A 13,967-nucleotide genomic window follows, 5' to 3' on the forward strand; every position below is an offset into this window, starting at 1 on the left:
GGAGAGGTGCAGCACTGGGCCCTGGTGGGACCTAGGGAAGGTGAAGTGAAATGTAAAACTGCAAATACGCAGAGCGAACCACGAGAGGAAAAGGTTGGAGAACTGTGCAAACTTATAAAACCCTCCCTGCCACTCTTGTCTTGACAGCCAACGCTTTTATCATCATTAGCCTGCCGCTGGCTCAAACCTTCTGTTGGAAGGAAGACACGGTCCTCCCTTGGCGCCTGGTGTCGAGCTCTCTCCAAGTACCAGCATGAGGCTGTTCAATGACAATGCTTCAAACTTCTCTCCCGAAATATCCCTGAACAGGGGGCTGGAGGGAAGGGAGGCTGCACAGTCCAGAATTAGCAAAAACTCTGTTCTGTGTGGTCTAGCTGGGACGCTTCATTTTCAGTCAACTGTATCCACGTTACACGTCTCCCACAAATGCTGACAAAGGCAACGCTCCAGGAGAGCTAAGCGCCTGGTGGGATTATATGCAATGCTTATGTGCTTGCTCCATAGGAGGAAAATTAGTTACTTTCAACTGGCTGTGACTCTTCGCGACTAATTCTGGAGATTCACGGTCCTTGTTTTGCAATTGCCTCTTCTCTCTCATCTCTAACTTCTCCATTTTTGTTGCCTTTCAGGAGGGGAACGAGAGCTTCCAGAACTGAGAGAATGGCAGCAGCAGACAGCTTCCTTCAAATCTGCTGCTGCGGCGTGCAGAAAGGGCTCTGGTGTGTTAGATTATACCAGAGGAAAGGGATGAGAGCATCCAGATTATGCTGCCTCAGTCAGCTCGTGATGTGGAAAAGCTGAGCAGAGTCTTACCTGAACATGTCCACACAACACAGGTCAGGTCTCTTCAAGAGAAGCTAACTAGTCTCAGAACTAAGACATGGCTTGGAGCACGTCTAGTTCCTTTAGAAAGCAAGGGATAGGAAAGCTGAGAAGGCCTCTGCTTCCCTTATCACCACATTTTTAGTACATACATCATATTAGTGACTGTGAACTGGTGTTAGACTTTAGACCCCTCCTCAAACCAAGCAAAGGTCCGTCATAAACTACACGTCTCACCAGCTGAGGTCAGAGACATGCTTTCAAGTCACAGTGCCTCCCCTGCTTTCAGCTTTTGCCAGGAAGGAGACAGCTCACTACTCCTCAGCACATTATGTGTAGCAACACATTGCTGCCCATTTCTCCCCTTTCCACATCTGCTTCTGGGGAGGGCTGGAGTGCAAATGCAACCCTATTCACTGACACGAATTCTATAATCAAGGAGTAGACCAAGCCACAGCTGATCCAGGCACGGACTCTAGGTGCTCACTACACTCTGGCCCTGGCCCGACTGAAAATACCTGTTATTTATTTCTTCTGTGACAGTACATCTGAAGAGATACAGGCAAAAACTGGCATTAGTTACAGCAGCCAAAGTTCTCTATCTTTAAAGACAGATCATCAGTAGGGATTGCACTGAGGTCTTCTCTAATGTCCCGTACTTGGCACGTTCATATCCCTCTGCAGCCTCTGAGCAGCAAGAGCCAAGGAAATGTGCCCTTGAAGAATCATCTGGCATTTAAAATCTACCATGGTAGTTCCGACCCAAGGGGTTTACTTTTAATGCATACAGAAAAAAACAAGTTTTGGAGACAATAGTCCATAGGATTCATTCCATTTCAGGAGAAACACCAATTGAAAACAAATGTTTTTCAATTTTCAAAAAGCAAGCACAAATCTACAGGGATTGTTAGAAACAACCAAGGCAGCAAATGATCCTCAGCACTCCTCTAGCCATGAGCAAGATGCGTATTTGCAGCAGACTGCCGAGTTCCAAACTGGACACGGATATAAACCACCACTTCTGCATCCCTCCCACAGAGGCCAGCAGTGAAAAACTAACATACTTCTGCAGAAATATTTACCTCTATTTCTATCTGCATGACTCTGAGTTTCACAATCTAGAAGGGAACCTTGAAGGAAACCCCCAAGTTCTGCTTGGTTTCATGTCAAAACTATGTGAAGCCACAGATTCTGAAGAATTCTGAAGTAAAACTGTGGGTCTCTGCCATCCATGGGGAAGAATTATTTAATTTGCACAAGCCAAAAGATAAGAGATGTCAAGTAGCACTGCTAAGGGCATTCAAATATGCCATTTTCAAATCATAATATCAGCAGAGAACAACTAGTACTTAATCACGTAACACCGGTGTGCCAGATTACAAAAACACATATTTATTTGTGAGCACACTTGAGAACATTTGTATTTCAAAGGTTGTAACATGCAGCCATAATGCAGTGGCTGTCTTCTGCATTGTGCTCCCAAAAATCAAAGACATCCAAAGAGTTCTTGAAAGACCTGCATCAAAATCTAGGTATGCCATGACACTGGATGAGGGCCAGAATGTAATCACTCATGGGGTTCATGGGGTGCTCAGAGGCCCTGCACAAAGGCTGCGTTCATGACCACAAAACAACAGGCAGTCTCCTACCTTAGCAGGCAGTCACCACTATGACACTGAGCTCTGAGTAGGTATTAAGAGAAATATGTGCAAGGTGGGAAGAAATGACACTTACTTCAAGCTGGAAGAGTCCCAGTGGAACTTCTTTTAGCGAGTTCTCAGAAAAATCCAGTTCTCTGAGGTGATTTTTCCAGAAAATAGTGAATGCATCAGGTAGGAATTCCAGTAAGTTTCTAGATGCTTTGCAACATTTCTGGAAAACATAAAAGAAAAAAAACACCCAAAGAGTAGTAATCATCTCTTTAGAAAATTAGGCAGGTCAGATGTCATGCATTTGAGGCATTAACACACTCATTCCAGGCTACTTCTTCAGATATTTTGATCTAGATAAACTATTGCACATGCAGGTACATAGTATTTGCTGAGCAGACACATTCACTTAATTGATGGGCAAATTCTTTGTTGGGCTAAAAGTATTTCAAAAGTTATTTTGAAAATCATCTCCATTTGCTTTTCAATCATAAACAAACACTTTGCCAAAGCATACTGTTCTCCTGCTATCCACAGGGTCTTGTCATTAACTTTTCCTGTAATAATAATGAATAAAGTGACAGCAATGTGCAGGTATGGATGCCTCATTTATCCATGGGTTTGGGCAAAGTTAACTTTGAACAAAGGCTGACTGTTCTATAAAAACCGTTTTAGCCTAAGACATCTGACAGCTTTGTAAGCATCACAGCATAGATTTTACACTGTTTCAACAGCTTTTACAGCCTGTGACTCTGACAGAGCAGTTTGACTTACCAAGGGGCAGGCCCAGGGATCTGGAAACACTTTCAGCTGATTTCTGGAAACATTCAGTATGTTTAGGGACTTGAAGCAGTATAGAAAAACCGTTGGAAGTTCCACCAACCTGTTGTCAGAGACGTCAAACTCCTGCAGCTTCCTTAAGCCAATCCAATTAGTTGCTGGAAAACACAAAGCATTGCAGGCTTGGTGTAAGCATGAGAGCAGTCTCATCCAGCCAGATGATGAATACTCGCTAGATAAGAGCCAAAGGATATCATGAGGGATAAAAAATAAACAGGCATTTCATGTTCTTTGGACAAAGACTTGAGAGATGCTAAGCATCTGTAGCTAATACCGGCTTTAAGTCATTATTATAACAGTTTGGGGTTCTCTACAAATCAGGCCTTGAAATGTAAGCATAACAAGGGACTGCACGTACTGTTTTCCTCGTCAAATAACTTCTCCATATGGTTTTTGGCAGCGATGAGTTTTTTAAGGTTTTTAAGATGTAGGAATCCAGAAGGGAGAGTAGAGAGCCTGTTGCTGGATACATCGACCTCGAGCAACCTGTGATTACAGAAGATATTTAGTCAGGCATCAATAAAATGCTAGCAAAAACTCCTGTTGCCATAGACATCCAGCACACACACCTTGTACATATAATTTCGTCGGATGACTGTACGCTGGGTAACTCCGTCAGCTGATTGTCAGCCAGGCTGAGCTTCCTGAGGTTTATCAGGCCCCATGGGATCACGGATGGAAGGGAGACCAGGCAGTTGGCAGACAAATCAAGCTCCGTTATCTGACAGGAAATATCAATCAGCCAGTCCAGATCCACCCAGGGCAGTTTGAGGTTTGACCAGTTCACACACAAAGCCTGCATATTTCAAAAAAAAAAAGAAGAGAAAACCACATTAGTAAAAGCCCTCTTGCTTGACTGCTTTCGGCCCGTTGCAACGCTGGGAATCTGGCAGATCAGAGCCCAGGCATAAACATTTTGCTCACTTTCCAATCTGCTTCTAGGAATTAAACTGACTCAGAGATGAAATCATGCCTGGATATCAGCAGCCCGCACTATATAGCTGCTCCATGACTTCACTCCCAAGACCACGACCAAGTGCAGGCAGAGGACCAGGCCTTCTCGGCCTGTCCACCACTAGCTCCGGCCTGCCCCGCAGCGGGTGAGCTGCCCTTGCCTGAAACCACCCCTCTCAGGTCCAGGGGGGAAGCCCTGTGGAGCAGCCAGCGTCTGAAAAGCTTGTGGGTCTCTGTCAAGAGGGCATGGGTAGGTCTGTGAGCACGACGATGACTTCTCATGAGGACGCCTGTTGCTGGAATAATTAATATATACCCGGGCACCTCTCCTCCATCGTGAACCTCCCAGCAACAGCAGCCCAGCACTGTTCTGGGAAGGTTTAGGTTTAGGTGTTGAAAAGCAACATCTGGGACAGGCAAGGGAAGGCAAACACCCTCTTGTAAAGCATTTCTCAACACTACGAGTTTGTTCAATATAATTCAGGAAGATACTTTATTATCCGAGAGAGACGATTTTGGCAGTCGCTTCCTTTCTAGACAATGTTTTGCTGCTTTTGACAGTTATATGAGGAAGTCATTTTATCCTCTTTGGGGAAAAAAAATTAAAAAAAAAAAATAGTAAAAAAAAAAATAAAACAGAAGTTGTGGATGGCAAAACTACTTATTTCAGGTTCCAGCTCAGACAGAAGAAAACATGAACACATAATGGCCATCAATGCAACGAAACAACCTGAGGCTTCATTTTCAAAATCTCTTCGTTGCCTTCCAATAAGATCTACAATGCAAAATACTCATTTTAAATCTTCTAGTCCCAAAATGTTTTCATAAACTCAGTGGTTTTGATGAAACTCAGTCCTAAAACAGCCTCAATGAAGTGATCATTAATTCACCACCAGGAGGCAGCAAGGACCTGACAGCGAGTTTAATTTGCTTTTCAATTTCGAGTATTTAGCTTTTAAGATTTTTAACTCCAAATTTAAAATTAAATGGAATAAATTTGGGGAAGGGAGAAGAAAAGGGAAACAAAGGTCTAACTCAAATGCTTATTTGAGACTCAGAACTCCAAATAATAGAGACTGCATAGGTAAATATGTAGGAGGATGGAATAAGTTGCACTTTTTAGAAATTAATAATAATCATATTTAGTGTTGACATCAAGCTTTTCAAATGTTCGCTAGTGAATCCTCAGGACAGCCCAATAAATATGAATGGAAATACTATGTCCACAGTATCACTGGGGAAACCAAGGCAGAGAGAACAAGCTGTCTAAAGCCACATTCGCCGTCATGCCACAAGGCATCCCATAGAAAACACACCAAGCTAACTGCAACGGGAAATCAAATTACGCAGAGTTACAGAGTTACGCTGAACCAAACAAATTCTGCTTTATTGTTAGCTTTTCCAAGCCTGAATATTTAACAGCTTTCCACTTACAGAATCTTGTTTTAAACTCTGTATGCAATTTTCTCTCAGCTGTAACAGCCCAGGAGCAAGCATGTTTACTTCACTGGACAGCAATCACTTGTGATTTACGGCGTAAAGTCATTCCTAGCTACCCAGTGCTAGGATGTGGCACTGATGCTAACAGACTAGAAGATTTTTCTGGCATGAGGAAACCTCACCAGGGAAGGGCACATTTGTTCTGATACACTTGACTGTTTTTTCCTAGTGCTTTGAATTACCCCTAGAACTCAAAATAGCATCCAGACGCCTTAAGCCAGGTAATGCAGAAAGCCACATCTACACTACAAAGCCCTCAAGTGGTACTGATACCTGTCCAGCCACTTCTGAGCATGTTCAGAGCACTTCTAACACTATTGCTCTGTATTTTAGAGAGAGAATTTTCAGCTGGTTTAGCTCCCAGCTAAGGTCTCCAAAACCAGACTTATAATGGTACTGATGCAAGCGCGGGGAGGAGCCCACGGCTGGGGAGAGGAGGAGAGCGGCATCACTGTAGTTCCATCCTACATCAGTTAATCAGTTAAAATTGTCCCTAATAGAAATATAGCTTAATCAGCAAGGAAATTCTACTACTGATGCAGTTTATACCATATTGCAGTTTGTAGTGATACCAGCGAAAGGCTTATGTCAAGACAAGTACATCTCCACCATGACTTCTGCTGGTACAGAAACAAAACCATCACAGTCCTACCTAACAGCGCTGGGTAAAATCACATGCTCTGCATTAGCAAAATCACATACCACAAACCTCCCACTCTCAGAAAGAGTTCAGAAAGGGCCCAATACCCTACTAAATATGTGCCGTGTAGATTTTTAATAGGTTTTTCTTGGGGTAGGATTTTCTAATAGCCCTCTTCAGGCTAAAAGAGAAAGGTGTAAAGATCCAGCTATGGAAATCAGAATACAAGCATAGTTTGCCTAGGCATGTGAGAAACGTTTTAAAAGGGAATGAGCCATTTTAACAACCTCAGCTGGCAGTGCATATTCCATCCTGTTCCTTTCTATCCAAGAGTGCAGACTTTTTCTGTCAAAAGCTATGGTGAGATTCAGCCAAAAATGGGTGTGGGGGTTAAACCACAATAAGTAGGGGAAAATCCAAGCTTTTAGGCAGCAGTTCCAGACATCTCCATGGTCCAAAAATAACTGCTGCCAAGTAAGGGTCTTCCCACTTACCCATATCATCGTCAAGACACTGGGTCTGGAACAGAGTTTTAACTGCTAACACAGCAGTGAAGGACACAGAAAGGTGGATTCGTCTCACAATCTCTATTGGAACCATCACTTATCTCCTGTAACCATCACAAAGATCCTGTTCAGAGGGAGACTGAACTTCAGAAGTGAAGGAACTATTCACATATTTCCCCTATACATGCAGAAGCAAGAAAATGCAGAATTACAGACAAAAGTCTGGGTGAATATTCCATTCAAAAGGATATCCGTAGGTCCTTCAGTCAACACAGGGTGCATATATCCACGTAGGGCTTCAAAATTCTGGCAGTAATTGGAACAAAGGCCTTGAGCTGGCTTGCTCATTTGGTTTCCACCTCACAGGAGAAAGCAGACTCTTTGTGTTGAGTTCCTGAATTCAGACTCCCGAGCCTCAAATTTCCTGTGCGACACCAGTCACTGGCTCAAGTTACCCAGGCTCTGCTTGCCAGTCCATATAATAAGAACATTGCCCCTTCTCCTAGGGGAGCAAGGAGGAAAAATGTACTACACACCCAAACTCCCAAATTTCCCGTTTTCTTGCTTAAACTATTCCCAGCAAAGCTGCAAGAAAATAAATCAGAAAAAAAAAACTGTTGGCATTTATTCTCTCCCCCCATTCCTGCTGTTTCAAAAGGATGCTCCCTACAGCAGGCCCAGGCTGTTATTTCAGAACAAAAAAGAACTTGCCCTTGAGCAGACCAACTAATACTAAGATATATAGCCAGCTTTTAGCAGGTTCAGACAGGACCACGAGCCTCTGCTGCTTCTCATTTCAGACTGATACTCATCTCAACTTTTATTTAGATTATCACATATCATTTACCTCAAAAATGCAGAGCCCTGGCCTCGGGGTATTTAATGCGATAGAAAGATAACTGCAGAGTTCAGATAGTGACTTCTAAAACCACAGACAAGACGGTGAAATCCAACACGCCGCAGGGTAGGTGTCTGCATCTCCTGGGCAGCTTTTCAAATCTGAGCAATAAGCGCCTTGTGCTCAGCCCTCCTCTTCCTCCTCCTGCTCTGGAGCCGGGGTGTGACAGTGTCTCTTCTGCCCGAGTGCTGCAGACTGGAGGGCCAGCTAAGCCTCTGAGCAAGGGCTGCATTGACGTAGGGACTAGAAGGAAGGTAAGGGACTAGAAATTGTGCAGGAGCAAGAAATCCCCACTGTTTTGGGGCAGACAACGAACTCCAAATACAAAGAAAGTATTAACTTGAATTTATGACTGTTCAGTGATGTAACTGAGATTAGCCAGGCAGTGGATAGAGAAATCAGAGGAGGTTCACACACATATACATAACATTTGTATGCAAAAAATCCTAGCAAAGCACTTCCTGGGAAAATGCAGCAGTTTAATCTCTTTTCCAGTCCATGATGGAACACACACACACACAAATCTAATGCTGCACACACTGGAAAGTTAAATATTTCCGTGCTTACGACGCACCTATCAAAGTCTGGAATCTGTGCCTAGCCATCTTACCGCAGGGGGTACTTTGGGCATTTGCTACCTGTTCCTGTAAAAATGGAGCACTTCCTCTGTTTAAAAAGATAGTGGTTTGGTATAGGGTTAAATATACACCAGAAAAAAAAAAAAAAAAGAAGAAGAAAAAAAAGGAGAAACAGGTATTAGAAAAATGAGATGTAACTCCTCTTGCCTCAGGAAGGGCAGCACTGTACACACCGCAACAGCAGCCTGGAAGGCACGGCAGCCAACCTGGGCTCTCCAACCGCATTTTATGCATAGTTGGTAGTGTTCGCTGCTGTGAAATCAACTGGAGGTCAACTGAGCAGTGTTTTCACTCAGAGATAGCACAGATGGGACGAGTCCTTCTGAAATTCTGGGCTCGTTCTGAAATGATCCCTACTTGGCCTGCTCTGCCCAAGAGGAGAACTTCTGACATCTAGCTGGCTGCCAGACGCATCGCCGCCTCTGCACAATCCTCTTCTGCTTCCTAACAGTGAAAAATACATCACAGCGCTTACTCAGAAAGACTGACGTTCACAAACTTTATCGGTTATGAAGAAAGCACTGAGGAAGCTTGTTTGCAGCTGCCACGAAGCCTTGTTTTAAAAAATTATAAAGGTGTGTGACTGTCACTTCCCAGAGACCTGAGCTCGGCAGACAAACTAGGACAAATCTTCCTGAATTTGGCCCAGGCTGCCAAAATTAATTCAAAGAGAAAACCTTGAATATGCAACATAATAAAAATAAACAGCCAATAGACGAATCAAGGTCAAGTTTCCGAGTGTTTTTTGTATTCTTTTTTCTTTTTCTTCTTTTTAAACCAGGCTCCTCTGGCAATTAGCTGATGTTTTAAGACTTCTCTCTTCTTTGCTCAGGGTGTGACAAGAGCAAGGCTGAGTCATTTTTTACAGCAGCTAAGTTAAAAATTGCCAGCAAGTTCACATGGAAAACAGACTTCTTCCCTGTGATTCAGACATTTATTCCAAAGTTTATTCAAGCTGAATTATCCAGTTAGTTGGATTTTTTTCCCCTTCTAAACAGGCATGGAGTTTTATCAACTGTTATTCAGGAATATTTTAGTTTCCTTTTGTTCACCTTTCAATGAAACAAAGAATGGCATAGAGAGGGCTCTAAATCTTATGATTGAACCTAATGAAGTCAAGCTCACATATGTGGACTGCAGTTCCTACCATTCGCAATATTGTCTGGAATCCAGTGAGACAGGATGTTGGCAGGAAAACAGAGAATGGAGAAGCTCAGAATGCTCTGAGACCCCCTCTGCTTATTTTTACTTAACACCAAAGCAGAATCAACACCCCACAATGTTGCAAGCTGAGCAAACAGATACTCAACTGGCAATGGGATTCATGCAGTCGGAGCCTTGATCAAAAATTTTCCCTTAACATTTTTCACCACGCAATTTTTATGACCCAATGAAAACTGTAACTATTGAAAATTCCGGGCTCTGATGCTCCTATTCAACCTGCCTGATAAGATGCCTGATAACTAAATTGTTGGATAGTTATACAAATACTACAAACTACTACATGCTGCCCTACAAAGCAGTAACAGCATGGGCTGTGAGATGTTTTTCAGTTCTGAATAAAGGAGACTTGGATAACAGGTTAAGAGAATGAAGAATATAGCCTTGTTACACAAAGATACAGGATAGTCATGAAATGTAGTAAAACCCCACATGAAAACAATGCCACTCGTCTGTGGATCTCAACGCATCGTTACCATGTATTAAGACTTCCAACAGCTGTGAGATACAAGGAATTTAAATCTCCATGTTTCACAGTGGAAGAAACAGATGCAAACAGATTTACAAATTTGTCAAAATGCTATCAATGACTAAGTAGTGAACAAGCTCTTGTCAACTTAAAAAGGCTTTAATTGCTTTCTGTTGGCCTCCCACCAAAAACCCTTTCAAGTTTTTTTGGTGGGACAAGGTGGGACAATTGTAGTTAAACTGATGTGGTCTGATCACACATGACACTCACGGTGATGCTCCAGAAAGCCAGAGATGTCCTTACGGAGTGTGACAGTAAAGGTTACCAGCCATCTTTTGCTGATGAGGGTTTGAGGCTGGGAGGAACATTTCTCGAACAGATGTGAGCTTGCTCTACCTATGCTCCAGTTAGCCAAAAGCCACATGAGCCCATTTGTACGTGCTGTATCTGAGCTAACAGACCCAGGGGAAGAGAAGGGTTTATATGTTCAGCTCTGTGCTCTAACTCTCCTGGCCAGCACAGGGCTTGGGGTGTTATCTTGCAACCAGGATGTGCTACAGAAGCCTAAATGAAGAGATTTGCCAGGGGTCACAGAGGAAGCCCATGTTCATACTTTTTCTCTGTAAGACTGAGCAAAAGCCAACAATTCCTTTCCACAGCATAAGCCTGGTTCGCATGCCGATGTTAAAATGGCCAAGTGGAAGGTATCATGCATAGCACCTTGCACGATGACACCGTTTAAATGCCTAATGTTTTACACCTTGCAGTTCAGCACTGGCATGAAAGCACTTTCACAGCTTGTTTTCTAAATGGGTAGCGAACCACGAGGATCTTAGCTGAGAAGAATCACCAGCCACATGGTACGCAGACAAATATGAATTATTAACATGATGTTCCTTTCAAAGAACATCTCTTCAGACAGATAAATGGCTACTTACTGTTTTTGTTGGAGCACTGCCTGGTAAAGGACTTGTCTCAATGAAATACTTCCTCAGAAGGTGTTTGCTGGATTCAGGACTGTCCATCAGGATGTAGGAACAAAAGAAGGCTCCATTCCGTAATAAGAACACAGCTACATCTTCATTCCCTTTAGAGAAAAGGCAGATTGTCTGTTCTCTTCTTCTCATGTAAGTGAATCAACAAGGACCTGAACAGAAATCCTGGGAAATAACCACTTCTGAAAAAAATCATGGGGGTGTGCAAAAAGGGAACTGAATCATGTAAAGACTGTTTCTTCCAGTGGTAGGATTTAGTTTAGTCAAACCGAGACAGCAAAGACACTCTGTAAAAGCACTGGCCCAAGCTCCACTTCTTTTTCTCTCTCTTCCCCCCCTCACCCCAGCTTATTAAACCATACATACAGCTGTGCTTTGAAGTGTAAATTATTTAGCCTAAATCAAGCTGTGTGCCATAGTGTCCATAACAATAATGCTTTTACTTGCACAGTTTCTATTTTTGGAGGGCCTTTTCCCTAGGAGTTTAAAATTAAAGAGGAAAGTTCAGCCTCTCAGCATTTACAGTAACCTGACTTTGGAAGGTCTTGACTAAAATTTGGCTAAGACAAAATATTCAGAGCCAATTCTGTCTTAATTTATCTCACTGGAAATCCAGAACAATCTCAGGAAGCCAGCCCACACTAACACATTCCCAGAATGGAACAACTCAGCCCATTCTTTGAAAGATATTGCAGAACAAGGACAAGGCTTCAAAGCATGCAAATACATACCTGCCTTTATAGCAGCGTAGAGGGGCAACCGTATAAGAACTGGAAACTCATTCCTCCTGACTGCGCAGCTCTCTGGGTCAGCACTGTATGCACGAATTAGGAGTTTCACTATGTCCAAGTGTCCCTGCTGGCAGGCGATGGCCAGCATCCAGTTCAGGAGTTGTTGGCAAGTCCTGGGACCTACCAAAAAGATAGGGTATTCGACGGTTGATGCCACGGGACTGTGATGTGCGAGAGTCATCCATAAATAGCAGCTATGGAAAGGGTATAAGATGAAGCCCCTGATGACAAGGAAGCAGACTAAACTGCAAGAGTGCAAGTGTTAGAGAGGAGCCCTAGATGGGTCAGGCACAGACTTTGCAGCTGAGCAGAAAGCTACCTGCTTTGCTTAACCGTTCATTACCTACCCAGCTAATGGGCAAACTTTTTTGGCTGGCCCTGGTCTAATCACATATAAACTGGCAACAGTGGAAGGTTTCCAGGATGTCTCCTAGGGTGCCAGTAGAGAAATCAAGCATCTATTCCCAGGCAGAGGTTGCAAGGGTTGACCAGCGCTGTGCATCCAGAGACAAGGGACTTGATTCAATTAACAGTGGATCCAAACACCCAAGCTGGGCCACAGCTGTAACACGAGTTCACACTGAGCCAGGGAGAATCACTGCAGTGCGTTAGCCAAGGAAGTCCTCCCGGCACAGGATACACATGCAATTTATTCCCAAGCCCTGTGATTGGTTTATATGTAATTTCACAGATGGAAAGTCCTGCATAAGAACTTCTGGAAGTTGCAGTTTTTACAGAGCACCTATAAATACAATCCCCCAAAGCAAAGGCTTAAGGGAATTTGGTCAGTTTGAAACTGATTTAAGTTTCCAGCAAATACTTAACTCACTTTTTATTACTGAGACTATTATTATATTAATATAATTTAACTTTTGCTGCTGGGTTATACACACATCCTTGTCAGCCTCCTTTCTAGCTGAAGGAGATACTAGGTTTAGTCACATCCCTCAGACTTGAAAGTTTAAAAGTAAAGTTTAAAAATAAAATGTAAATAAAATATAATGATAATTCAAGGTAAGGAATTCCCCTGCAAGTCAAATGGAAATGCCAACAGGAGAGCACAGAACATGCTGCCAGCTGTGCACCCAAGCTGTTACTCGCCAGGCAGTCATGTTGCACTCTTACTCCCAGCAAAACTGTGTCTGCAGAATCAGCAGAGTGCGATGATGCTGCTTCCTGAAAATCCCCTGATTTCTCCGTGGGATCTGGGACATTATCCAGTTGTGAGGGCTGATGGGAATGAATCGTCTAAATGGCATCTTCCTCTGCTTCTGAACTGCAAACATGGAATATTTTTATTCATGTACTTTTCCTCCCATGGGGGAATTTTTCTGAAAACACAGAGGAGATTAAATCCCTCTGTGCACTTTCCCATGATTGAGTTCCCTCCCCTTTTAAGGGAAGTGAAAAAATTTAAAAAAAAAAAAAGAAAAGAAAAAAAAAAGCCTGCTTGAAGCTATATCGAACAGCTACTGAAAAGCCTGGTGAAAGGTAGAGGCAACCCAATAGGCTTACCACGCAGGGAATCCAGCAGTTCTTTCACAACATCCTTATGTCCAAAATATGCAGCCACCACAGCAGCATTGTCATCATTAGGTTCTGTTGGTAACACCACTAATGCTTCCTTCAGTAAATACCTCACCGCCTGCAGGTCTCCATACGCTGCTGCAATACCTAAAAGCTGACACTGGTGAAGAAAACACAAGCAAAACAAACTCTCAGATTTTTCTTTGCCTCTGCATAAAGGGAGCAAACAGAGAAAGATGGCATTTCCAGAGTCATGTATTTATTTCTGCTCATGCAAATGCCTACAAACTGTCACAGCGGTTAATTGAGAACGTCATGAACACTAGTAGCCATTATGTTGTTGATATATTAAGTAATTAGATTAATTTGTTGGTTTTGCTTAATAGTTTTTTGTATGACTTTACTGCAGAAGTGCCCAAGGCACTGAGCGATGACCGTAAAACAATTTTTCGCAGACCAACAGAAACAGCATTTTTGTGCTCTGCTAAGAGGTGTAGTATTTCATGTTTTGGAGACG

At 43.0% G+C, this 13,967-nt stretch overlaps 1 protein-coding gene across 6 annotated transcripts in view; it reads right to left on the minus strand.

The window, feature by feature from the left end:
• The window catches only part of LRRK1 (leucine rich repeat kinase 1), a 76,919-nt gene that overhangs the window by 41,153 nt on the left and 21,799 nt on the right, over positions 1 to 13,967 (minus strand). For all 6 annotated transcript variants that reach the window (XM_048076362.2, XM_067003824.1, XM_013181913.3 and 3 more), the window contains 7 exons: positions 13,439 to 13,610; positions 11,864 to 12,043; positions 11,076 to 11,224; positions 3,881 to 4,107; positions 3,670 to 3,797; positions 3,246 to 3,409; positions 2,557 to 2,694 (listed from right to left, as the gene is read on the minus strand). In XM_048076362.2, coding sequence (XP_047932319.1) covers positions 2,557 to 2,694; positions 3,246 to 3,409; positions 3,670 to 3,797; positions 3,881 to 4,107; positions 11,076 to 11,224; positions 11,864 to 12,043; positions 13,439 to 13,610 — 1,158 coding nt within the window. The remainder of the gene's footprint in view (positions 1 to 2,556; positions 2,695 to 3,245; positions 3,410 to 3,669; positions 3,798 to 3,880; positions 4,108 to 11,075; positions 11,225 to 11,863; positions 12,044 to 13,438; positions 13,611 to 13,967) is intronic.

This window comes from Anser cygnoides, chromosome 11, assembly GCF_040182565.1.
Source record: "Anser cygnoides isolate HZ-2024a breed goose chromosome 11, Taihu_goose_T2T_genome, whole genome shotgun sequence".
Classification (NCBI taxonomy): Eukaryota; Metazoa; Chordata; class Aves; order Anseriformes; family Anatidae; genus Anser; species Anser cygnoides.